Source organism: Hyperolius riggenbachi, chromosome 4 (assembly GCF_040937935.1).
Source record: "Hyperolius riggenbachi isolate aHypRig1 chromosome 4, aHypRig1.pri, whole genome shotgun sequence".
NCBI lineage: Eukaryota > Metazoa > Chordata > Amphibia > Anura > Hyperoliidae > Hyperolius > Hyperolius riggenbachi.
This window is the reverse complement of record NC_090649.1, coordinates 254,070,313-254,098,098: the sequence shown is the minus strand read 5'-3', so window position 1 is coordinate 254,098,098 and position 27,786 is coordinate 254,070,313. Positions and strand designations below refer to the sequence as shown.

At 43.5% G+C, this 27,786-nt stretch overlaps 1 protein-coding gene across 1 annotated transcript; it reads left to right on the top strand.

Moving 5' to 3' along the window:
* On the top strand, positions 1–24,754 carry SRSF12 (serine and arginine rich splicing factor 12). Its single transcript, XM_068231133.1, has 5 exons — positions 1–187; positions 5,622–5,726; positions 9,790–9,893; positions 13,902–14,025; positions 23,760–24,754. Exons 1-5 carry the CDS (start codon positions 123–125, stop codon positions 24,091–24,093), a joined length of 732 nt encoding a protein of 243 aa, XP_068087234.1. The 5' UTR covers positions 1–122; the 3' UTR covers positions 24,094–24,754.
* The last annotated feature ends 3,032 nt before the right edge of the window (positions 24,755–27,786 follow it).

The window sequence follows — 27,786 nt, the reverse complement described above, 5'->3', positions numbered from 1 at the left end:
TCCCTGCACGGAGAGGAACACCTTCCCATCCCCCACACCTCTGTGAGAGAAGCTGAAAGCTCCGCCATCCCGCAGCGAACGCAGGTCTCTAGGAGCAGAACCGATCGGGCCTCCTCGGCAGAATGTCCCGTTACTCCAGGCCGCCCAACACCTCCCTCTTCGTCAGGAACGTGGCTGATGGCACCAGGTACGGACATGACGTGCGGGCCCCCGGCATCAGGCGTGGACTGGCTGGGGGGAGATTTTTCCACAGGCCTCCTCTCTTTTAATTTGATCTAGGCCGTTGCCGCGCCTGGTGCATTCAGGTGTTGTATAAGGCAATCTGACCCTCTAGGCTATAAGCTGAGGGAAATAAAGGGGCAATTAGAAGGTGGGCTAGCTGGTAAATGCATAGTGCATGATGCAGAGCTTGTCTTGCCTGCAGGGTCCATAGAAGAAAAAAAACCTGTGCTGTCTCACCATTGTTGTAAGCATGTGCACTGCTACACAAGGTATTACAGGCTGAAAAGTTTTCGACAGTCCCTGGACTCTAGGAGGGCTGCCTTCAGGCTTGTGTGAGAGATTGTCAAGGACAGGAGTGATATTACTTGCAAGTAGCCTCTTTGTGATGCAGGACTGTAATACAGATACAATTTCTAACTCTGGTTTATTCATATATATGATTTTTGTATGATGTTCTAAAACAAATTTTGTAATGAATTGACTACAAAAAATAGAAGTGTCCCCCTAATCTACCGGAAATGCCCCTTTTGGTAAGTGTAACATAGTACATGTTGTGAAGCATTGCTCCAGGCAGTTACAATCTGATCAAACATGCCCTAGCTGCTATAGAGACAGGAGCTGCCTGGCTGTCACACCCCCTGGCCCTCATAGCCATGTAATTGGTAACTGTAAAGGTCCAGGTATTCCATGTGAGTGAGACAGGTGATCATAGCATACACTCGTGCTTGTTAATTTTGGTGCCCCATAGAGAAGAATTACATGGTGGTGCCAGATGTGTAATTATTGCGCCTGGTATTTAATTAGCTGACAAAATTAGCAGTTTCAATTATTTTTGTCTTCTGCGCGCACCAACATTTCTAAGTGCTATTATTACATGTATGTCATTTGAGTGCCTCTTTCTAGAGATGGTCAGTGAGGTGCAAATAATTCTGACTTGATACAGAACTATGCAAATTTAGGCTGCTTGAAAATGAACCAGTCGATTTAAAGGGAGATTTGTCAAATTATAAAACAAGTTTAATTTACCTGGTGCTTCTTGCAGCCCCCTGGAGTCTTCCTGAACCCACAATGTCCATCTGAATCCCTCCAGCCAGCAGTGGCGACCCCCCCCACAAAGCTGGCTGGTCAATGGCTACTGCACATATGCAGCCCTGAGCTGCGCGCACCCTGATCATGCTCCTGCGGCTGGGAGCGCTTTGCACGAGTGTGGCGAGGAGGTGCGAGTCTGGGCAACTTTGCGGGGGTCACTACTGCTGGCTGGAGGTGCTCGGATGGAGTTCGTGGGCGCAGGACTACTCCAGGTTGTAAAACGTTTTAATTTGGACCTTAACCACTTAACGACCGCTTAACTCCAATAGGCGTCGCTAGGTTGCAAGTGGTTTCCCATGGTTCGAGCGGCCGTTCCATGTCAGTTCACGGAGGGTGTCTCCGTGAACAGTCTGCGAGCCGCTGATCGCGGCTCGCAGGCTAAGTGTAAACGCGCGGGGAATAAATCCCCGCTGTTTACATCATACGGCGCTGTAAAGGAGATCGACGATCCCCGGCCTCTGATTGGCCGGGGATTGCCGGCATCTGATAGGCTGAAGCCTATCCGTCCTGCACAGCCCATACCGAGAGGGAGGGAAGGGCAGAGAGGGCGGAAATCGCTGCGGAGGGGGGCTTTGAGGAGCCCCCCCCCACACACAGCACGCAGATAGCTGGCTGCGATCAGATCTCCCCCCGCCCCCCCAGCAGGACATCCCCCTAGTGGGGAAGAAGGGGGGGGGGGGGGGGGGAAGAGTCTGGTCGCCCTGGCTGAAACCTGATCTGTGCTGTGGGCTGGAGAGCCCACGCAGCACAGATCAAAGAAGCCCTGGTCCATAAGTGGTTAAAGCGGATCCAAGATGAAACATGAACTATAACAAGTAACTCGTCTATATATCTTATCTAAAGTTTAGATAGTTTACACGGCAAATCTAGCTGCAAACAGCTTTACTAGAATGATTATTTCTTCCTGTGATACGACAGCAGCCATGTTTGTAAACATTACACAGGGGCAGACTTATCTGCATCTTGAGCAAAACAACCTAAAGGTAGCCATACACTGGTCGATTTGCCATCAGATTCGACCAACAGATAGATCCCTCTCTGATCGAATCTGATCAGAGAGGGATCGTATGGCTACCTTTACTGCAAACAGATTGTGAACCGATTTCAGCCTGAAACCGTTCACAATCTGGTGGTGGTGCTGCTGCCTCCGCCGCTCCCCCCCCGCGCATACATTACCTGTTCCGCCGGCGCGCCTGCCCCCGGTCACCGCTGCTCTGTCTGCGCTCTGGTCTCCAGGTCCGGCATGACTCACTTCTTCTAGCCCGGCAGGAAGTTTAAACAGTAGAGGGCGCTCTACTGTTTAAACTTCCTGCCGGGCTAGAAGAAGTGAGGCATGCCGGACCTGGAGACCAGAGCGCAGACAGAGCAGCGGTGACCGGGGGGCTGGAGTCGCGCCGGTGGAGCAGGTGATGTATGCGGGCTCTATTGCGTCGGTTGTCGGGCACTCGAACGCCGCTAGCGACGCGCTCCCTACCCGCGGGCGATCGACGGTAATTTTCCGCACTGAGCGATTGACGGGATCGGACGAAATGGATCGAAATTCGGCGTGTAGCGCGAACTATTGGCAGCAGATTCAAACCCAGTGATCGAATCTGCTGTCGAAACGGCGGCAAATCGGGCCAGTGTATGGCCAGCTTTATCCTCCTCCCTCCTCCTGCCCCTGAAATCTCTGGCTAGTAATACCTCCCCCTCCTCCTGCCCAGACTGAGCTCCCATGAGCCTTTGCTACTGTCTGAAAGTGCCTTGGCTCTCTGAAAACCTCTGGACGTGGCTTGTTTAGTTTATAGGGAATTAGAGTATTAAAACAAAAGTAAAAAGTATTTGGCTTGAGGAATGCCCTATAAACAATAGGAAAGGAGCACAATTATGCAATGAGTAAAAGTTCATCTCGGATCCACTAACTCAAAACTTCCTCTCCGTTCTAAAAGATACGCAACAGCCTAATAACCTTTAGGCTGGTTTCACAGTGGGACGTTACAGGCGCACGTTAGAGCAGCCTGTAACGCAGCCCAACGCACAGTAATGAAAAATCAATGGGGCTGGTCACAGTGCGGACGTTGCGTTACATTGTAACGCTGCGTCACAAGACAACGTACTGCATGCAGTATTTTGGACGCGGCTGAGCCGCGTTAGACTGCTTGCACATGCTCAGTAATGTTGGGGAGGAGCGGAGAGCAGCCAGGCACATGGCTAATTAATATGCACTGCACGTTATGACGTGCAGTGTTTACTTCCTGGAGCAGCCGCTCTGTGCGGTGATTGGCCGGCGGGACCACGTGATGCCGCATGCGCACAAGAGTGCACATCACGGCATCACTGACGCCAGAGTGAGCTGCACAACGCGGCTCACTCTGCCGTCCAGATCCAGCACCACCAGGCGTTGAGTTAGGGGGACGTTATGCGACCTTAACGCAACGCAACGTCCTGGTGTGAAATTAGCCTTAAAGTGACCCTGAACAGAGGTGGGGAAAAAAGGCAATCTGGACTTTCTTGGGGCTTCCTTCAGCCCCCCGTAGCCTGCAAGGTCCCTTGGTGTCTTCTGGGGCCCCTCCATGGTCCTGCTGGTAGGCCAAAGTCACGCATGCGCGGTCCAGACACCCGGCATGTCATCACACCCGTCAACGTAAGGGTCCTGACACCTGAGCATGCGCTGTACTCAAAGACCTGAAACCGTGCAACCACTGATGTGCCTGGACGAGCTGCGCATACGTGACTTCAGCTAAAGTCACCAGATTTACGGAGCCACCAGTGGGACCACGGGGGGGGAGACGACGACACAGAGGGTCGGTCCTCGCAGGCTACGGCGGGCTGGAGGAAGACCCAGGTAAGTCCAGATTACTTTTTTTTTTTTTTTTTACCTCTGCTCAGGGTCCCTCTAAAGAAAAACATTGTTACAGCTAAACCAAATCCTGCAATAAATCTGTAGTGTCTACTTCCTGCTTTCATGGAAGCAGACATATTGTTCAGCATATTGGCAGTCAGCTGACGCAGCTGAGGGATCAGATTACAATTTGTGCTTAGTCAAACATGATGGGAAACTGGATGAGGTAACCTCTCTAAATACATACTGGGTGTGTTTTTCTGTTTTCCTTTTCTCCTGTGCAAGAGGTCAGGTCAACTTTGAGATTTCCTTTAACCTCTTCCCATTTTTGGACATACCTCGTATATGTCCAGATCTGGGCCTCTCTGTGTACGAGGTACGTCCAGTGCAGAATGCCTCTGTTCGCGAGACTCTGCATGTGCACGCAGCCATTGCTCGTGCACATGTGTGCCCCTGTCGCTCGTGCACGAGCATGGTTGTGTAACCTTCACTCAAACTGTGTACCTTTTGAGTGAAATTTACACCACCAATCCCGGGCTATGCGTTTTATGGGACTAACAGTGTACACTGTTTTGGCAATCTGGCAAAATGGGCTTTCACCTTGCAGTGCAAATTGAGGCCTGCTATCGGCCTGAATCACTCTAGTGGGTTCCCCTTATTACACTTTGATTGGCAAAGTGCTTTTTGGAATCCCTGGGGATTGTTGGCGATCAAGAACTGCTGACAGAATCACTCAAGTGGGACCCAAGCCTAAAGCAGTCTGTTTACCTTCATGTTTTTGCTGACCCACATTTTGTGTGTGTGTGTGTGTGTTGTGTGTGGTGCGCTTTGTCATGCACACAGATTTACTGTCAGATCAACTATTTTCAACATGTCCAATCTGATTTCCAATTGATTTTCTGTTCACCTCTATGGAAAATCAACCAGAAATCAGATCGATAGTCGATCTGACAGTAAATCTGTCAGAAAATTGCATTGTGTACCTAGCATAAAAGTCAACTACAAACAGTATTTCCCTGGAAAAATACATTTTCTGTGTACAAGAGCAGCAGATGAGGGGGTGAAGGATTTGTGGTAGTTTTCATCTTGTGCAGTTAGGGGTGCAGGAGTATAGCCAGGGCTGCTGAGAAAGGCATGTGGAGTAACCTTAGCTATCCCAGGTAAGTAGTAACAAACTAATGTTGGTACATGGCAGTGAGTAGAAGACTCCTACACCATGGGAAAAATACATCTCCACTCATTTAGATTAAATCATTGTTATGAAGGTAAGTAGGATTTTTTTTTTCATGGTTTTTTGGAACAGTATGTAATTTGAGCATTGAAAATGTTCTTGTAACCCAACATGTGAAACTTTCTACAATTTTTACTACTTAGAATTGGATTAGTCATATGTATACTGTAGAATATGCAGTATAAGGTAGTTTTTGTTGATCTGGGAAAACCGTGAAGTTGCACTATGAACCTTGTCTCTCTGCCTTGCACACTTCAGGCCGGAGGATTTGCGGCGTGAATTTGGTCGGTATGGCCCAATAGTAGACGTTTACATTCCTCTTGACTACTACAATCGTCGCCCCAGAGGATTTGCATATATTCAATATCCTTTATATGCTTGTGTTAATTTTCAGGAGCTTGAAGAACCTCCATCCTAATTGTATGTGTATTTATTTCTCTGTCTCAGAAAATGTAAAGCAGTCCACAGTAGCTGGCAAGCACCCCAAGGTTTGAATGAGCCTGGTTAGATAGAGCCAAGCGTAAAGCCCACAGACACCTTTGAAGTTGCAGCTTCAAGGAATAAAGAGGGAGGGTGGAAACAGATAAAACAGCTGGAAGAGGGAAAATTCTTGCCAAGCACTAAAGACACAGCCTGCACCAAGCTGAGGGTTCAAATTCCCTACCTTTAAATCCAAAGCAAAGTTCGATTTGGTTGATCCTTGTCCAGCTGCACCTTGCAAGCCCAAAAGAGTAAAGGTCAAGGTTCAAGATCAAGTGAAATGAGGTAACAGCGAAAGTTTACTGTTTGTATCCTACTTCTCAAATATGTCTTTCTGTAAGTTGCTTTACAATGTTAATGAAATATGTGGATGTTCTGGTTAAAGCAGCAGTCATGACACGTTTCTGGGAGCGACTTGGCATATTTCAACAACCATAACATACTTGAACCTTTTTAATAATTTAATCGTGCTTAAAGAGTACATAAAGTGACAGTAAGGTGCCCAGTTTAATTTACCTGGGGCCTCTTCCAGGCCCCTGCAATCCTTCTGGTCCCTTGCTGTCATTCCGCTTTTATCCATTGAGCAGCTATGTCCCTCCAAAAGTTGGCCAACTGAACCATTCCTAGGCTACAACACATGCGTGGTCTTGCCAGTTGTTGGTTACTGCAGGCCCTCCTCCATTGGTCCTGGAGCATTTGGCGCATGCACAGTTGCAATTTTTACAAACTGCATAAGTGCAGAATGCTTCAGGCAAAGGGAGCGTGATCGAAGTGGTGTGCAGCCCTGGGTCATACATGTGGCTTTAGGATGGGACAGGTGCTGAATGGAACAGCAGGACGATTGCAAGGGACCAGAAGGCCTATGGGGGCTGGAAGCAGCCACAGGTAAGTTAAACAGAACACTTTACTGTCACTTTTAGGTTTATTTTAACTGATACTTTCATTTTCATGCAGTCACCTAGAATCTGTCTGCATGTACCTTGTCATGAACACCACACCCTGGAATCCTGAAACCTGGTGCACTCAATTCTACAGATCTCTGCATTGTTTCTAAAAGTGGATCTGGGGTACGATGTGCCCTGCATTTAACTATTGGATGGCCACAGTGAACTGAGCTGTATGAAACATACATTTATAGCTTCATTTTTTCTGAGCTAAAGCAGAGGTTTGCATAATTGTGTTCCCTGTGTTTAAATCCTCCCAGGGTGGCAGCAATAACATTTAGGTTTCTCTTTGGGTAAAGTGTATGTTTGCCATCTCTTGAGGATGGTGGGTAGCGTGCCTCAGTTTGAGCTGTAGTAAACTCGGAGTAAGTAGATGGGGACTCTTTCCTCTGAAATATACTGCTATATTGCAAACTTAATGTGACCCCCAAGGTGAGAGGAATATGAAGGCTGACATATTTATTGCCTTTTAACCACTTTTTCCCCTGCTACAGTATATCTACGTCACCTGTGGCACCCTCCAAGCCACCATGACGTAGATATACTGACTGGCTTGCAGCCCTGCTGTGCATGATCGGGTGCGCTTCAGAACGCACCCCCCTGCACGGTCAGCTGCATTACTAATTGGCGAAAGGGTACATGTTCCCCTGTAGCTAATTAGTCGCCCCCCCCCCCCCCCCCCCCCCCGCGGATAAATGATCACCGCTGTAGCCAACAGCAGTGATCCTTCATCTCTCCCCCTCCGTTGTCGGATCATTAAAAAAATGCCCCTGCAAGTTGAATATCTCACCTAAACTGGTTTCTGCGATCATGCTGCAGCTCCAGCCTCCATTCACCGCTCTTCACTCAGCCCTGTGACGCTGAATATCCGGGTCCTGGCTTGATCATTAGTGGTTTCACACAAACTTAGTAAAGTTGGTGATCAAAAAAAGTCTAAAGCCCCATCTACATGGTACAATTTTCCATCAGATCAACCAGTGATCTGAGAAATTGCATCGTGTGTAGATGTTCAAATTGTTTCAGATGAATTTTGCGATTTTGCTCCGATAAGTACCCAAAATCTATCACAATCCGATTGGACCGGTTGGAAATTATCTAATGTACCCGATCTGACGGAAAATTGTACCGTGTAGATGAGTAGTAGAGCACCTCTGATAAGTTCACATAGTACTTATTCAGGTTAAACCCCTGGCAGCCCCCCTCTCCAGCTCTCCTAGGAGAAAAAGTGAAAAAGCTGACTACAGTTTGATTAGTGTAGAAAACACACTTTTGCAAGGGAAAGTTACATAAATAATCTCTAGAGCCTCAGCTGTTTATGGCAATGTATGCAATCCTGAGAGTGGGAGTGGTCTAAAAAAATTTGTAAGTGGGCAAAGCCTTTTGTCTGCTCGACTTATTTACTCCTGTAAGGCCACATACACACATCAGACCATAGTCTTTTGAAAATGAAAGATCACAGACCAATATTACCCCATTCCATGTAGTATGAGAGCCATACCTACAGTCTTCTATGGAGCTGAATTCCCCATCAGAAAAAAATCTTTGCAAGATGCTGCACACACAGATGCTGTACAGACACAAAAGATCAGTATCTGCAAAAGATCTGTTCCTGCCAAAGATCCGTTCCTGCAAATTGCATTCATAGTCTGAGATCTGCAGATCAGACAATCATCTGCAGATCTGAAAATCCATCCTGGTGTATCTGATCTGCAGATGAATGTCTGTTAAACAAGGTGTGTATGAGGATCTGCAGATATCCTAGACTGTGAATGCATTTTGCAGGAACAGATCTTTTGCAGATACTGATCTTTTGAATGTGTACAGCATCTTTGTGTGCAGCATCTTGCAAAGATTTCTGTTTGATGGGGAATTCATAGAATAGACTGTGGGTATGGCTCTCATACTACATGGAAGGGGGTACAATTTGGTCTGATCTTTCATTTTCCAAAGACTATGGTCTGATGTGTGTATGAGCCTTTAGTCCGATAAGGGCCATAGTAGATTTGAAATGGTGGCAGATCAACATAAGGATGTGTAGGGGAGTAAAAAGGCAATGGAAGTATCTTGATTTTATTTTTATTCCTATGATGGATTTGATATAATTCCAGTAACAGCTGGCATGATGAAATGTGTTTAAAAGGTTCAATTTTCATTTAGGTGTAGGCATAAGATGCCCAAAGGTTGTATATACAAGTCCAGCCAGTCTTGTGTTCGCCACACCTCTGCCACACTGCAAAGTCAGTTAGATGCCGCCATTTCCCCATTTCAGCTTTCTGGCTTACTTTGTTACCAAACCTCATTCCACTACTAATCCTTTGTCTGGTAAGCAGACGGTGACCTAAGAAGCTGTCACCTTTGTGACTTGCTGTGTGGCAGAGGAATGTAATTTGAATATTAAAGTCTACCTGAGGTGGCATTGAGATAAACATGTGTATATACAGAGCCAAGCATACAGTTAAATAAGCTGTATTCCCGTTTCTTTTTCTGCTTGAAACAGTTAAACATTCTGGTGAGCAAGTGACAGTTTCTCTTTAGGTGAGATCCAGTCGGACTATAGTATAACCCTCAGCAATAAGGAATTACAGCCATAAGACTCTTTCCTGGAAGAAAACAGTTTCTGGGTGCAGGGCGCAGAATAAAAAGTCAATAGTTTAATTTTAGTTCTGGGACACAGACTATGGGAAAGACTATCATATAGCTGATGAACATTTTAAACTACTTTCACAGGTTCTAAACAGAAAACAAAACTGGGGATTCTAGAAAAGCCATCTTTAGGAGTAGGAGGATAGATACAACTGTTTATCTCATCAGTTTTTCACCTCAGATTTCCTTTAAGGATTTAGATTATACAACCATTACTTGTGGATACTGCTGCTTTAAATAGACCTAGTTTTCTGATTTTTGAAGACACTAAATGTTTACAGTAGCCTGGGTTTTCTCGTTTAAGTGTCTATGTTGTACTGTATATCGTACACTGCAAAGCCTCCTTAACAGACAGCCAGGTTTGAAGATGTCCGTGATGCTGAGGATGCCCTTTATAATCTAAACAGAAAATGGGTCTGTGGACGGCAGATTGAAATCCAGTTTGCACAAGGTGATCGTAAAAGTAAGTATGTGGTAATTTATCTCTCTAATGGTGGCCATACATGGTACAATTTTTTCATACAATCTTACCATTTCTATGTAATATAAGGTAACTGCCTAAATTATCCTTTCAGTATATTCACTTAATTTACCCTTACACTACATAGAAATGGTAAGATTGTATGAAAAAATTGTACCATGTATGGCCACCATAAAACAAACAGACATTTGGTAAGACCCACTGTTTGCCTTTGTAAGAGCAACAAGTGTCCCAGCTTCACGTGCATACAGTTAAGGATTTTTCAGGCATATAGTCCAGTGCAATGGCAAACTATTATACCAGACAGATGCTTATTATTCAGTATGATGACATTTAGGTTAAAACGCAATCATTCAATCAATTGTGTGTTAGAAATGAAGTTGGTCGAGGAAAGACCTTGCATAACAAGGTTGCTGAATACAGCTTAGTAGTTAATAATTATAATAATATTAATAATAATAATAATAATAATAATAATAATAATAATAATAATAATAATAATAATAATAATAATTAATATTATTATTTAGTATTTATATAGCACCGACCTCTTCTGCATCGTTGTACAGAGTATATTGTCTTGTCACTAACTGTCCCTCAGCGGGCTCACAATCTAATCCCTACCATAGTCATATGTCTATGTATGTATTGTGTAGTGTATGTATCGAAGTCTAGGGCCAATTTTAGGGGGACGCTTATGAATTTATCTGAATGTTTTTGGGATGTGGGAGAAAACCGAAGTGCCTGGAGGAAACCCATGCAAACACAGGGAGAGTTTGAAACAGTCTTGTAGTATTGCAAGAAGGTACTCCACAGGCAATTTAAACTTGTGTATATCTAAACGGTAGCAAAACGCATGTTTCAGGGTCTCCCCTTCAGGTTTACTGTGTTTACTGTGTTTTGATAAATGTGAGTTTAAATTGCCTCCATTTCCTATTGTCTGTCTATGCTCTTGTGGAGTGGTGGCCCACAGAGGGATTGTGCACCAGAGGGCCAGGTGTGTGAGGCCTGGGTGAGTGACTACCCCAGCAAACCCCCTTTTGCTTGTAGAATGGCAAGAACAGGCCACAGGTTACTGCATGAAAAAAGGTTGTTCAGGGTCAGAAATTTCATGGAAGACTGATATTACCAAATGGCCTGTCCACATTCTTATGCAAAAGGACACAGAAAACTTTTAAAGTTGAGGAGTAAATGCAGTGTTCTGCTAAGAAATATTAGCGCAGCCAGATAGAAAGCAGATCACACTGACTTCTCTTTTGCCATCATATGATGTCAAATGGCACCATGAGCTCAGATCCTGCAGAAACCAATGGAATCCCTGTACACCCAAATACAGTCCAAACCAGTCAGGAGTGGTCTCCATGGAAGTCTTGTGGTTTAAGTCCTACAGCTGCACAAGAACAGGAATGCAGAAAAGTGGTAGCGAGTGCTTGGGACTTATAAGTCTAGATATGAAATACCAGTCAGAGCAGAATGCAGTTTGTCTGGAGATTGGTGTAAGGATGAGTGTTTGCAGGTAATGATGATTGGAAAGTTCTTTGCAGGTGTAGGGCTGTGTTTCTGCAGTGAAAGGGGATGTCTGAGCAGTCCAAATTTAATTCTACAGCATAAAAATAACAAACATATGTTCAAAATCACAAAGCAAAACATTTTGCCATAAGGAGTCCTGGAAGACCTGATAAAAGGTTGCGCACAAGAAACTCCCATCTGCCTGCTATGAGCACAAGTATACAGACGGATGCCGCCTGTCCTGTCCCTGTGTGCCTGTTACTGGATTTGTGCTGTGTACGCACTCCTCGGGTTTACGGAGTCCTGTTTCCTGCATTTGCTGCTGTATGAGAGCATTACCCATATGGTAACAAATGCAGGCAACATGGGCTTCAATAAACCTAGGATGTACACACAGCACAGATCCAGTAAGGGCCCTTACACACTGCAAGTTCTTTGATCAAATAATAAAAGTGCATGCGGTTTGCCCATTGCAAGTGCACCGTTATTATAATAATTGTGGTGCCTCTACAGAGTACTGCGACCCAATTTACAGCCAATCACAAACGTAGTGTCTGCAAGCAAGCCTTAAAAAAAACCTACTGATCACACCTGTGATTGTGAGAAAACGTGTGTTTGTAAAATAGTGAAATTTGTACTAACTGCACATGGGGACAGGCTGGCCGGCATCTGTATGGTCGTGGCAGGCAAACAAGCCAGTAACACATGTTGTCAGTAAAAAAAACACAAAACAACTCTACCACCAATTCACTTTAACAGTCACACTGTTTGTGGCCGTGTTTTTTTTCTTGAACAGATGATCAAAACCATTATGGACACTAATGGAAAAACCTTGTAAGTTACGTAATAGTAATGTGAAGCTGACCTTAAAATGTAACACCAGGCTCTCAAATTGAAAATATCTATAAAAATTGTGCTATGTCAACTCCTATTCTAGATGCAACCTGTAGTAAAATGTATTCACGCATATAACTGAGCCCCACATGACTGAAAGCCAAAGGCTGATGTTGTGACATCTTCACAATTAATTCGCTTACGGTACAATTTGCTGAATGTTCATTTACGAACGATTGTTTGACCTCTCCTAACCAATTTGATGAGATTACTGAAATTGATCTGATTTTTGGATCGTTTCCATCAATCTGATCGGGTTGGTTAGGAGATTTTTGTCCATTAGTGGTCCCAAACTATTTCTAATTGTTCATGTGAAGAATCATTTGTAAACTATCGTTCTGCAAATTGTATTGTTAGTGGCAAACTTTTCGAGAATACAAAGATTATTCTGAGACTTGATGAGAGGCACGTATCATCCCATCTTAAAAAAGAATCAGCCTTATGCAGTGAACACTGACAATCTGTTTCAGCTCTGCTTTGTGCAATTAGATTTATGGAAGCAAATCTCGTTTTTATAGTACTGCTTACTAGTTACGTACTATCTTCCGGATTCAAACCCCAACCATGTTTCATGTGACTCTAAAGGTGCCCATACACTCGTCAGATTGGCAGCAGACAGATAAGAAATGCATCTGATGATCTATCTGATGCGTTTTTAGAACATTTTTTACCAGGATAGAATTCCAATAGATTTCAGTTTGAAATCTGTTGAAATTCGATCTGATGGCATTTTTTTGCCATCAGATTTCCATTAAGGCCAATGCAAACTGATAAGCAATCTCATCAGATCGACCTAAATTTTCCACCCTGCAAGTTCGATGGAAATCCATCGAAATCGATCGAAATCGGCCGTCGATCGGTCGATTGGCCAACCGATTTGCGATCGATCGATCGATCGATCGGTCGGCCAGAAAATCGGCTGAGTGTATGGGCTGCTTAAGGGTAGGAAACACTAGGCAGTGCGGGAAAGGTCGTGTTTTGCAGAATATTCGTTTGTGCGTTTGCGGTTTTGCATTTTCTTCTTTTTGTGCATGCATTATAATTAGATAGAGAGATAGATAGATAGAGAGAGAGAGAGAGAGAGAGAATATACGCATATGCGTTTTTGCATTCTTTTTTTAATGCATTTTATGCAAATCACTGTGAAGTCAACAGGAAGCGGAAATACCATCAAACTTTTTTAAAAAAAAAAAAGACATACAAAACGCCATCGACTTTAATTATGTGCGTATTAGGTGTTTTTCAAAAATATGCAGCAAAACATGCGTTTTAAAAATGTGTATTGCAGAAAGCAAATTTTTTTTTTTTTCATGCAGCCCATTGACTTGCATTGTACGCGTTAATGCTAGCATTTTACGCAATGCTAGCGTTTCTGCTTAGTGTCTTCCTACCCTTATCTTTCCTCCTTTCAGCTTTGTAGTCGTGTGAAACGTGCAAGTAAGTGAACTCCTTTAATAACGAGATGGGAAAGTATCACCTAGGAGAAAAATCAGGAGAAAAAAATAATTCCATATGGGCCATAGTCTGATAACTCCCATATATGATAATCTAAGAAAGAAATGAATTCTGCTACTTTTTGATTTACAGCTCCTGTGCAAATGAAAACCAAGGAGAGACATACCAGTTCTCCATCTGATCATAGAAGATCTAGAAGCCACAGTAGAAGACACACTCGCAGCCGAAGCTCTTCTTGGGATCGTAGTAGGAGAAGGTAAGTCAACATGTTTGTATTTAAAGGGACACTTAAGTCAAACAAAAAAAATGAGTTTTACTCACCTGGGGCTTCCAATAGCCCGCTGCAGCTGTCCGGTGCCCTCGCCATCTCCCTCCGATCCTCCTGGCCCCGCCGGCAGCCACTTCCTGTTTCGGTGACAGGAGCTGACAGGCTGGGGACGTGAGTGATTCTTCGCGTTCCTGGCCACAATAGCGCCATCTATGCTGCTATAGCATATATCATATACCATATAGCAGCATAGAGGGTGCTAATGTGTCTGGGAACGCGAAGAATCACTCGCGTCCCCAGCCTGTCAGCTCCTGTCACCGAAACAGGAAGTGGCTGCTGGCAGAGCCAGGAGGATCGGAGGGAGACGGCGAGGGCACCGGACAGCTGCAGGGGGCTATTGGAAGCCCTAGGTGAGTAAAACTCATTTTTTTTGTTTGACTTAAGTGTCCCTTTAAGCTCCCATTCACATCAGTTGTGGATGCTTTACTGATCTCCTCCAAACAATGTATAAAACAGTGGGAATAGGCAGAATTATGTTAGGGTACGTGGATAGTTTTGTAAAATGTCAGGAACACCACTACTTTCAGCTCTTATTTATGCTTTTATACAGGCATTTTAAAACCTAATGTAAGATGGTGTTTTGTTTTCACAGATTAGTGCTGGCCACACTACAATCTGTTTAACCACTTAAACCTCCGCGGTACGAATTTCTCCATCCCTTTTTTTTTTCCCCCCTAAAAAACCAGGGACGGAGAAATCCGTACCTTCCGCGCTACCGCCGCTGTCCGCGCTCCCGCCACTCGTGCGCGCGCACCCGCCGCTCGTGCACGCCGCCGCCTGCTCGCACGGAGATCAATGAACGGGAAAATCCATTCCCATTCGTTGATCTAGCCCCCGCAATGATCGCGCTGCTTCTATTAGAAACAGCGCGATCATAGTGATTCTCCCAGCCTCCTACTGCTTCCTGTAAGCGTCCGGAAGGACGCTTACAGGTCGCATGTAAACAAACACACTGTGGCCATCTTGTGGCCAAATAGTAAACTACACCCTAAAAGCATTTTACATAAACAAACATTACATTTACACAATAAATTAACTCATTACCTCCCACACTCCCCAATTTTTTTAATTTTTTTTTTTTTTTGTAATTAAAAAAAAAATACAATAAAAAAAAAAAACAGTTACCTTAGGGACTGAACTTTTTTTAAATATTTATGTCAAGAGGGTATAACACTGTTACTTTATAAACTGCGGGCTTGTAATTAGGGATGGATGCAAAACTGAAAAAAATACACCTTTATTTCCAAATAAAATATTGTCGCCAAACATTGTGATAGGGACATAATTTAAATGGTTTTATAACCGGGACAAATGGTTAAATACATTTCATGGGTTTTAATTACAGTAGCATGCTTTATTTAAAAACTATAATGGCCAAAAACTGAAAAGTAGTAATTTTTTCCTATTTTCCCATTTAAAACACATTTAGAATAAAATTCTTGGCATAATGTCCCACCTAAAGAAAGCCTAATTGGTGGCGAAAAAAACAAGATATAGTTCATTTCATTGGGATAAGTAATAATAAAGTTATAGGCGAATTATTGGAAGGAGCGCTGAAAGGTGAAAATTGCTCTGGTGTTCAAGAGGTAAAACCCCTCAGTGATGAAGTGGTTAATGTAGTAATTTTAAATTATCATTTTTTTTTATTTTTTTTTTAAACTGGTTGCAAAATTATCTAAATTAACTGTTCAATAGATTTAAAGGACACCTGAAGCTAGAGGTATTTAGAGGCTGCCATATTTACTTTTAAGCAATGCCAGTTGCCTGGCAGCCCTGTTGATGCTCTGCTTTTGATACAATTAGCCCTAGACCCAGAACAAGCATGCAGCAGATCAGGTGTTTCTGACTTTGTCAGATCTGACATGTTTAGCTGCATGCTTGTTTCTAGAGTTATTAAGAAGCTACTGCAGCCAAATAGATCAGCAGGGCTGCCAGGTAATCAGTATTGTTTAAAAGGAAACAAATATGGCAGCCTCCATACACCTCTCACTTCAGTTGTCCTTTTTAAAGAGAGTCTGAAGCGAGAATAGATCTCGCTTCAGACCTCATATATAGCAGGGGCACGTGTGCCCCTGCTAAAACGCCGCTATCCTGCAGCTTAACGGGGGTCCCTGTCCCCCTAAATCCCCTCCGTAATGCGAGGGAGCGCTTCCGCATTGGGGCAGGGCTAACCGCCGCAGCCCTGCCCCACGCGCGTCTGTCAGCGCGTATCTGCGCCTCTCCCCCGCCCCTCTGTCTTCCTTCACTGAGAGGGGCGGGGGAGAGGCGGTGATGCGCGTCTGATAGACACGACTGGAGGCAGGGCTGCAGCCGTTAGCCCTGCCTCCAGGAAGACAAATCCTACGACCAACTTTCCGACCAACTTTTGCGGGGGGTGGGCTGGGGGTGAAGGGACGCTCGTGCAGCCGCGGGATAGCGGCGTTTTAGCAGGGGCACACGTGCCCCTGCTATATATGAGAACTGAAGCGAGATTTAGTCTCGCTTCAGTGTCTCTTTAACCCATTCAGGTTCCGTGGTTTTCACGAGAGAAATGTTCACCTCCCATTCATTAGCCTATAACTTTATCACTACTTATCACAATGAACTGATCTATATCTTGTTTTTTCCGCCACCAATTAGGCTTTCTTTGGGGGGTACATTTTGCTAAGAGCCACTTTACTGTAAACGCATTTTAACAGGAAGAATAAGAAAAAAAATTGAAAAATTCATTATTTCTCAGTTTTCAGCCATTATAGTTTTAAAATAATACATGCCTCCATAATTAAAACTCACGTATTGTATATGCCCATATGTCCCGGTTATTACACCGTTAAAATTATGTCCCTATCACAATGTATGGCGACAATATTTTATTTGGAAATAAAGGTGCATTTTTTCCATTTTGCATCTATCACTATTAACAAGTTTAAAATAAAAAATATATAGAAATATTTCATCTTTACATTGATATTTAAAAAGTTTAGACCCTTAGGTAAATATTTACATTTTTTTTTTTTTTATTGTAATGGTTTTTTTTATTTATAGTAAACATTTTATTTGGGTAGTTTTGGGAGGGTGGGGGGTAAACAATAGATTTATAATGTAAATGTGTGTTGATTTTAATTTATTTTCATTTTCAGGTGTAGTTTTACTTTTTGGCCACAAGATGGCGGCCATGAGTTTGTTTACATGACGTCACTCTAAGCGTAACACACGCTTAGAGTGGCGCATCAGGAAGGGAACAGCCAGAAAAGGCGCAGCTTCCGAGAGAAGCTGCCGCTTTTTCAGCGGGGGAGAGGAATCAGTAATCGGGCTTCATAGCCCGATATATTGATTCCCTGACTACCGAATCCGCGGCCGGGAGTGCGCGTGCACGCGCGCAATCGGCCGCGGGGGCGCGCGGTAGCGCACATGGTTTCTGGACGTAGTTTCTACGTCCAGAAACCAAAATAGGTTAAAGTGGTATTGTCACCATAAAAATCTAATTTCAACAGCAACTGGTCTGAGTTTATTAAGTGATCAAGATGCTAATCCTGCATTCAAAGCTTGCAAAACTTTTTCTGCTGTTATGGTTTGGAGTTATCACATACTTTAGGAGCACTGGCCCTAGTGCCAAACAGTGCCAAAAAGTTGAATGCTGGGAGTTCTTTTTATCTATAATATATTCCTCCTCTTCTATTTATTTCCCTGCCTAGCTGATCACTTGTTTACAAGCAAGGCTGAGGTGACTCAGTGATTGGATGTGTAAATAAAAAAAGGACTCTGGGAGGAGGGCAGCTAATGAATACACAATGAAAACAAGAGTCAGGAAGGATATGATGTCAGCATTACTTGGCAAGATGGCCACTGCCTAGAATAGGATTTTCTGCTTTTTACTTTGTAAAATTCACAGGAATCATTACATGGATAGCACAATACATTTGTTATGTAAGTGGAAGTAGTATTTATCTACTTGTGTGTTTGGTTTTTTTTTTGTTTTTTTTTATTTCTAGGTTAGCATGGGTGTCACTTATTCTTTAAGAGAACAATTCAGACTACTCCAGTCCAAATTTTTAAACTGTCCACTTTGAAGCTTTACTTGCATTCATTAAAAAAAACTGCTACATTGGGCAGTGCTGCCTGTTTTCACACACCCATATGCAAGTCCCAGCATGCTTTGTGAAAAGCTGTGTAATCTCCTGAGGGACAAATTAGCATAAAGATTCTTCTCAACCTGTACCATGAATCTCGCTTTGTTGTCCTCCTCATTCGTGCCAAACAGCTACACTCTAATACTTAACACCCCCCCCCCTTGCTGCTTCAACAACAACAAATAACATTTGTAAAGCGCTTTTCTCCCGTGGGACTCAAAGCGCATAAGCATGGCTCCGACCATCGTGGTACAGAGGAAGAATTTTATAAATCTGGAAATGCCAGGCTAAACAGGTGGCTTTTCAGTCTGGATTTGAATAGCTCCAGGGATGGTGCTGTCTTTACTGGGTGTGGTAGGGAGTTCCAAAGAGTAGGGGCAGCATGACAGAAGGCTCTGTCTCCAGATTTTGAGGTGCACTCTGGGAGTGACCAAGTTTATAGAACTTGCTGATCTGAGGTTGTGAGAGGTGTGGTGCAGCTTCAGCAAGTCCTTCATGTATCCAGGGCCCAGATTGTGCAGGGATTTGAATGTCAGCAGTCCAATCTTGAAGAGTATTCTCCATTCTACTGGTAGCCAGTGCAGTGAGCGAAGGATCGGTGTAATGTGACAGTGGCGAGGCTGGTTTGTTAGCAATCTGGCAGCAGCATTCTGCACTAATTGCAGGCGACGCAGGTCCTTTTTGGGGAGGCCAGCATAAAGGGCATTGCAGTAGTCCAGCCGTGATGTGATGAAGGCGTGGACTAGGGTTTGAAGATCCTCTGGGGGAATCAGATGTTTAATCTTTGCAATGTTCTTCAGATGAAAGAAGGAAGATTTAACTACAGATGAAATTTGGTTTCTGAAACTCAATTCCCCATCGATTAGTACGCCAAGGCTGCGCACAAGGTTGGAGCTGTTTATGTCTGAATTCCCAATCCTGATTGGTGTTGCTTTAGGATAGAGCTGTTTTGATGGCGGGCACTGGCTTTGGACAAACAGGACCTCAGTTTTGTCAGCATTCAGTTTCAACCAGTTATCATTCATCCATGCCTGAAGCTCAGCTAAGCAAGAGTTTATTTTTGGGGTAGGGTCTGTTCCACCAGGTTTGAAGGACAGGTATAGCTGTGTGTCATCGGCGTAGCAGTGGTACGTCAGGCCATGTCGTTGGATAAGTGTACCGAGTGGCAACATGTAGATTGCAAACAGCAGAGGGGATAGGATTGATCCTTGTGCCACTCCGAATTGTAGAGGTGCAGGTTTGGACATTATAGGTCCTAGGCATACTCTCTGTGTTCTGTCAGTCAGGAATGATCTGAACCACTGGAGGACTGATCCACTGATGCCACAGTACTCCTGCAGTCTGTTAAGCAGGACTTCAGATTTCATATGTACCTCCAATCCCCCCCCCCCTTTTTTTTTCCAGCAGTCATATGCGACAATTGGTGGTCTGGCTCTGCCCAGCTTCTGTGAAAACCGCTAATCAAAAGCAAAAGATGCATTAGCCCCTGCACCTTACCCTAGCTCCTCAGTTTATCTGGGTTTCCATCCCAGAAATGCCTACAAGAGTTTTCAGCTCCCATTGTTTTGTTTGGTTAAAGTCCAAGTTATCCGAGATAAACTTTTACTCATTGAATAGTGGATAAGAAAACTATGTTCACCGCTCAACTGCACTGTGGATGACGGTGCAGGACCATAGGCAGCCAGGCCTATACACTGGAACAATATTCCAAAGAAGTGGTCCGCAGCCAAGACTCTCCACAAACAGCAATGTCTTTATTTAGGACTTATCCTCACAGCAAAAAACTGGTACAAAAGCTAAAGCTTTTGTACCCGTTTTTTGCTGTGAGGATAAGTCCTAAATAAAGACATTGCTGTTTGTGGAGAGTCTTGGCTGCGGACCACTTCTTTGGAATAATACTCATTGAATAATTGTTCCTTTCATATAGTTTATAGGGTATTCCTCAAGCCAAATACTTTTGTTTTTGTTTTAACACTAATTCCCTAAAAAACTAAACAAGTCTCGCCCTTGACACTCTAAGCTTTAGTAACAAGTGCTTATGGGAGCTCAGTCTGGGCAGGAGGAGGTTACTAGCCAGAAATTTCAGAGGCGGAGGAAGGGAGTAAATTTTTTTTTTTCCCCTTCCCCACAGGCTGAGGGCTGGAGATGCTATCCGCTTGCCTGTGTGTAATGTGACGAACAGAACATGGCTGCCCTTGTATCACTGGAATAAATAATCCTAAACTGTTGAAGCTGTTTGCAGCCAGATTTGCTGTGTAAACTAAACTTTAAATACATTTTATATAGACAAGTTTCTTATAGTTAGTTTTTCATCTCGGATCCACTTTAAGTGGTATTCAAGGCAAGGATGTTTACTTCAATTATCTATATTTACCGTATATACTCAGCTATAAGTCGAGAAATTTTGGACTGACTCAAAGTATAAAAGTGGGGGGGTCGCCTTAAACACGAGATAGTCCAAAATTTCCCCACTTATAGCCAGGAATGGGGGAGGCACCTCTTTCTGTCCCCTTTCCTGTAATACAAAGCAGACAGCTTACTGAAAATCCCCCTCCCTCCCACCACCACGCAAAGGAGCCTTTTGTCTCTACAGTATCTCTCCCCCCTGTGTAATCGCTAAAGTGGAAGCTTCTCACACACTAATCCTTCCCAGCGCAACTCTCTTCTCCCTGTATTCACGCTGGCTGGGCTGTGTGTGCATCAGCTCACAGCTACGGGTCCTGATGTCATGTGACTTCATGTATCACATGACATCACTGTAGCTTATACATACAGCCCAGCGTGAATACATGGAGAAGAGGGCTGCACTCGGATGGATTAGTGAGTGAGAAGCTTCCACTTTAGCGATTACACAGGGGGGAGAGAGATACTGTAGAGACAAAAGGCTCCTTTGTGTGGTGGTGGGAGGGAGGGGGATTTTCAGTAAAATGTCTGCTTTGCAGCGCTGGGATATCTCAGTGAGTGATGGCTTCTGCTTCAGAGATCACACAGAGGGGGGAGAGGTAGAGAGAAGAGGCCTCTTTGCATGGTGGTGGGAGGGAGGGGGGCTTTTTAGCAAGCTGTCTGCTTACACTGCTGGGAAGGGGAGACGGGATAGCTATTGCCCACAAGTGACTGCACAGGCAGGGGGGCACAGGGGCCTCACAGCAGGAGCCACACACCCAGCAGGACACAGGGGCCACCCAGCATGAGCCACATAGCCAGGGGGACACGGGGCCACACAGCCAGGGGGACACAGAAGCCACACAGCCAGTGGGACACAGAGGACACACTACTAGAGGGGCCACACAGCCAGGGGGACAAAGGGGCCACACTGCTAGAAGGGCCACACTGCTAGAAGGGCCACACAGCCCTTAACTTTGCTGTACAGACTTATACTTGAGTAATTAATAAATTCCTGTTTAAAAGGGTCAAATATTGGGGTTGGCTTATACATGAGGTTGACTTGTATCCGAGTATATACAGTATTTTCCTGCAGTCAATAAACTGTGCAACAGTTCTAGTGTTTGTATTCAGTATTTAAGTTTATTTATTCCGTTTTACTTAGCTGCAACTCTGATGGACCAAACAATTGTGCTCTCTAAATATAGCAATAAACAACTCCTCTTCATGGTGCACCCTGTGACGCCAGTGCTGGATTACCCAGACTTCCCAGTTAGCCTATCCACATCTCATTTTATATGTTGGAGACAGGGTATTTCAGGCACACTGCTTATTAGTGGATAACAATTGGGCCTTGTTCCCATATCTAAAAACAAAGCTTCCATCCCTGAAAATAGCCAGCTGGAAATATACTGTAGTTCAAACATTTTTTGTTCCTTTTTTTTTTTTTTGTTTTTTTTGTTTTTGTTGTTGTGATATGAACCCTTATGAGGTACTATTGTCCACAGTAGGAAAGATGCACATCACAAGCTGAAACTTGGGTGTGTATCAGACAATGTCTGCACACATATTTTAGAGCCCGGAACGTATACTTTACTATCTAATACACTTTTGAAATGTGTTTTGGCCTGTGGTTTGGCCTTTGGCTTCTTTCTTACTGTGAACAATAGTTGATGCATGCAGGAGTGGTACCGTATACCCACCTGGGCAGTGGGCATCTGTTACCACTCTGGTCCAGAGTGAAGTGTCTATTGGGAACTGTGTGGTTGACCTGCAAAGCTATATGGGGTACTACGTGTTTAATAAATGCATTGCTGAATGAGGAATGTCAGTCAATCAGTGGTTGAAATGTTCATATTTCCAAATAAATCTTAAATACTATCTCACATCTCTGGATCAGGATACAAAATTCGTATGCGATCATATGCCAGGCAAGCTTAGTTAGAGGTATCCTACTTGCTAGAGATGCAAGAGACTGGTATCCTTCATATATTTTGGAGCTGAGAGATTAAATAATATATTGCTAAACTATGGGGGAAATCCTTCAGACCTCTATATCTACTACATAACTAGATTATAGGGAAATATAAGAAATGTACTTATTAGCTTACTAAGATTTAACTAAACCCATGTCCTAATTACAGGGACTGACACATACGATGCAATTTTCCCATCAAATTAATGGGAAATTTCCTGTTTGGTAACTTCCAACATGTCTGATTGGCTTTTGATCTTTCTTGATTGGACATGTTAGAAATTATCAATCGACGTCGGACTGATGGGAAAATTGCATAATGTATCCAAGCCTTAAGGCACTGCAAATCCTTTACAAGGAAGATCTCCGGTGTGCCATCTGTGATAAATAGGAGCACTGTTGGGCGACATGGCAAGAATGGTTAACATTCACTCGACTGTTTTTTTTTGTTTTGTTTTGTTTTTTGTCATTTGCCAATGCACAGCTATGAGGTTTTGGATGTGATGTGCAAAAGAATGCAGCAGGCACTCTGATTTTGTTTACTTCGCATACACCTTGCACAATGAACGAATGAGCTAATAATTGGGCAGGGAGCACACTTGACAGCATTTCACCCCCAGGCTTCTTTTGTTCTGCAGTCGCATGTCTGTTTTCCAGCATGTCATTTTCAGCATCATTTTTTTTTTTTTTTTTTTTTTTTTTTTTTTTTTTTTTTTTTTTGTGTGCGTGTTGGAATACATTGTATTTGGGGCCACACATGTTGTAAAGGAAAAAAGCAGAAAGCTGTCACATTTAAAATTGCGTAGAAAAATGGGACTGCAAAGTAATGCGGGCAGCATGCGATTGGGTGGGCTGATGACTATAATGGTCAGTGTGGCAGTGTGCTTTTTGTCGTGCGCACCAAAACCTTGAATTAATCTAACCAGTGTGTTCCTGCCTTCGGCTATGTTTCCACTAGGGTGCCACATCTGTTTCTAAATCGGACGCGGCACTCTAGTGAAAACCTAGCCTAAGGCACCCATGCTGATGCAAAATTGCATCAATTGAATTGGATGCAATGTCCGGAAAAATGCAGCAGGCGCTCAGATTTGTTTCTTCACTATGATTGAATATAAAATAAAGAATCTTAAAAAAAAAATCAAAAAAATCACACCTAATCTGCAAACAAATTAAAGTATTATTACTTTATCTCTCAGGCCTAGGCACAGAAGACATTCATACAGTCATTCAAAATCCCGTTCAAAGTCACCAGCCAGACGATCAAGATCTCCTCAAAGAGATTATTTTTCAAGAGGAAGGTCAAGATCAGCAGAGAAATCCCCATCTGGATCCCCACCAAAGAAGTCTGGATCAAAGCCACGGTCTGGCCACCGCCGATCAGGCTCTGCAAGATCTCGCTCGAAATCACCCCACCATAGACACTCCAACTCTGCCTCACATAAAGAGATAAGCCGACACACTCGCTCAAGGTCTCGATCACGTGGCTACAGGGGTAAAAACAGCAGGCAATCTGGCTCCGATGAAGACTGATGTCTTCCATCACCTGTCCCGCACATAACATGCAGAACTTTTAATGCTTTGCAAGTTCCTAGTGTGTTAAGAGGAGCCAGTCATATGCTTCCTGGTAATCAAATTCATACTGTAGAAATTATACAAATTATTGTAGAAAATGTGAGCGGAGGCAGATTTCATTTTTTTAAACAGCATACAGTATTCATGTTGCCTCCTATGCATGTATTTTTTTTTTTCTTGTTTGGTTGTTTTGGAATTCATCTTGAGATCATGTGTATTGGGTAATGGCTTTGAGAAACTGACAGTGGGGTAGAGCCCTTGAGCTCTTTACGATAAAAGGTCATGCAAAGTGGACTGTTGTGTTGCATGGTGCAGAGTTTGATGTTGGTAAAGGTGGCCAGACCCAATGCAACCAGTTTGATTTTTAGGTGTGTTTTGATAAAATAATTGTCTAGTAAAATTACATTTTTATATTGAATGCATTTCGAAAATTTTTGTTTGACCTATAAAATTGATACTTGAAAAAAAGTGAAAATGTTAAAACTGGAACAATTTATGCCCATCTTGGGGCTTTATCTTTTAGATCTCTAAAAAATGTTTCTATACTTAAAATGACCCTGTAGAGAAGGGCTAGGGAGGCTGATGTATGTATTTCATTTTAAAGAGAACCCGAGGTGGGCATCGTACAAAGAAATCTATACACAGAGGCTGGGTCTGGCTATAGTGCCCAGCCTCTGTTGCTAGTTGAATCCCCCTGAAGTGCCCCCTGCGCTCCACTCTCCCCCATAAATTACAGCTGCGCTGTTTACCTTACTAATGTTACTCACGCCGCTCCCCTCCGCCTCCTGCAGAGCGCGCCGGTCCCCGCCCGCGCCCCTTCCCTCCAATCAGCGGCGAGGGAAGTGACGTGGGCGGGGACCGGTGCTCTGCAGGAGGCGTGGGAGCGCCGTGAGTGACACTAGTGAGGTAAATACAGCACGCTGCGTGTCGCCAGCGTGGCTGTAATTTATGGGGGGTAGCGGAGCGCAGGGGGGACTTAGCAGGGATTCACCTAGCAACAGAGGCTGGGCACTATAGCCAGACCCAGCCTCTGTGTATAGATTTCTTTGTACGATCCCCACCTCGGGTTCTCTTTAAAGAATGCCAGTTGCCTGCCTGTTCAACTGATTTTTTTTCTACATCCCTATATATTAAAGCAGTTTCCCCCAAACCTGTCCTCGTGACTCCCCAACGGTGCGTGTTTCGCAGGCAATCGCACCTATGCACAGATGGGGTAATAAGTGTCAGCTACATGGAATCCACCTAGCTGGCGCACTAATTACCCCACCCGTGCATAGGTGATGTCGCCTGCAAAACATGCACCATAGTGGAGTTATGTGGACAGGTTTGAGAATCACTGTGTACCTGAAGTGACATGATTAGATAAGTGTGTACATATTCTAGCCCTACTAAGAAATTGCTTGACGTTCCTTTCTGTTTTCCAGTACTGAAAGAATTCAAAAACTAGGGTGATCAGTGTAAATGAGCTTGTGAATTCAGTTGAAGTAAACAGAAACCAAAACAGCTGAGAAATTGTGAGAGAAGGCTTCTGATAAGGTTTTAGTGCAGGAAAGTTCAAAGGGTTATTACTTTTATTTGTTTTTTCAATCAAATGCAGATTTGTTGGCTTCTGTTCAGAAAGAAGCCTAAAATAAAGCCTATAAACTGAACATAAAAACATGAGAATCAGTTCTGTGTTTAATTTACCATTAGTTAAACATCTACAATGAATCATCGAATACGTTTATCTTCACTTCAGGTTCATTTCAAACACTCACTTAGAATAAATATACAAATTAGATTATTTTGACTAAAGTTTGACCACATTAGACACATACTTGCTTGAGGCATGTTATTCTGACTCTAATGAAGCCAAAATATCAGCAGGACGGGAAGGCAACTGACATTGTTTAAATGGAAATAAATATGGTTGCCTCCGTACCTCAATCAGTATGGGTCACGTTAAGCAGGAAGATCATTTGGAAGCATTTTAATCCTAGCTATAGTATTGCTATCTCGTTGATTCATTTTGTTTCTTTGGAAAAAAAATCACTTTGGGGTGTCTGCCACCAATGCCCGGTTGCTATTAATGCATCTGTACAATATTACTAGGTTTCTCTGCAGAACATATGGATAACTATGGGTAGAACACCCAGAATCGTTCAGCTGAACAGTAGCTTTAAATCCATTTTTTTATTTTTATTTTATTTTTTTTACAAATGCATATTTAATCAGACTCAGTAGTAACCACATGTATCTTGCCAAGTGAGGTTTGGTGCAATTCAAGGACTGGGTTAGCACTTGTTGGTAACTATCTGCTCGCCAGTTTTCCTCCTGAATAAAGTAAAGCTACTGTACAGTTGAAAGAATTTTCTGCTGGTCTTTACGAAACAAATATGTTTAGCTAGCCGGTGCTCTGGTAGCCTGATCGTGTTTGCACCTCACTGCATTGCCAGAGGAGTGCGCCCAGAGAAAAAAAACCCTTGCACCTTGAACACATGGGTAACTGACAATTTGTAAGTAATAATTCAGATGAGCCTTTTAGAACCTGAACGGAAACACAATGCTGTCCCACGCTGCATGAAATACAATAGTCCAACTTTGTTTTAAAGAGTGCATAATTGAAAATTGTATTTAATCATTCACAAACTGCTCTGATCAGTACTACAATTATAATGCATAGGTTAGTGTTAGGAGTAGGAAGAGGGAGGATTCGTGTGAGAATGGGGTTTGGTGACAGTAGAATATCGGTAATTTTTACCAATATGTTAGTGTCGAGATTGGCCACTGCCCCTATAGTAGAACATCAGTAATTTTATCAATATTCTACTTCAACTTTCCTCACCATGCAAGTTACTGTGGTGCCCTTTTTACACGTATGCCTTTCTGTTCCCCTTGTCTTGTCTATTATCTATATACAATTCTTATCGCCAGTAGTCTGCTTACAATGATAGTTTTACATTGTTTAATATCTTTGCATCCTCGTGTTCACTCACATTGATCACTGACCCGTGCTATCCAACCTATTCTATGAATTCCTCTCCTGCTATCTGGACCATGACAGGAACACAAAAGGAAATGCAGAAAGCAATGATCAGAACAAATAACAGGAATACAGGTAAAGGTGCCCATACATCTATTGACTTGGTGGCCGATCGACCATCCAATTCGATAATTATCGAATTGGATGAAAATTGGTGCCACCAAGTGCATGCCTAATCGACAGTGTGACCAATTTCTGGCCGAGCGTGTCGATCAGCAGCAAGATGTCGGACTGTCATGGTTGATCGTTTGCGCAGCAGTAACAAGTGATATCTGGACAAGTGGTAAATGGGACGAAATCCCTGATGTTGTTCCCTCTAATGTTCAATGTGCACTATACATTACCTGAATGTAGGTGCTGCTGGCTCCATCCTCTGTCCATACACGCACCCCAAGTAATGTGGGCGTCAAGCAGGGGATGTGGTGTCACAAGACTGATTCTAAATCGATTTCTGTATGAAATTGATTGGGAATCAGCCTGCGGTGTATGGGCAGCCGACAGAGCTCAGGTTTGATTAGAGAAGGATTTGTCTCTTGGTCAAATTTGCCCATCATCGCTAGATGTATGCCTACCCTTTAGCTTTTACATAGAAATAGGGAACAATGGGGATGTGCAAGAAGAGGCATAGG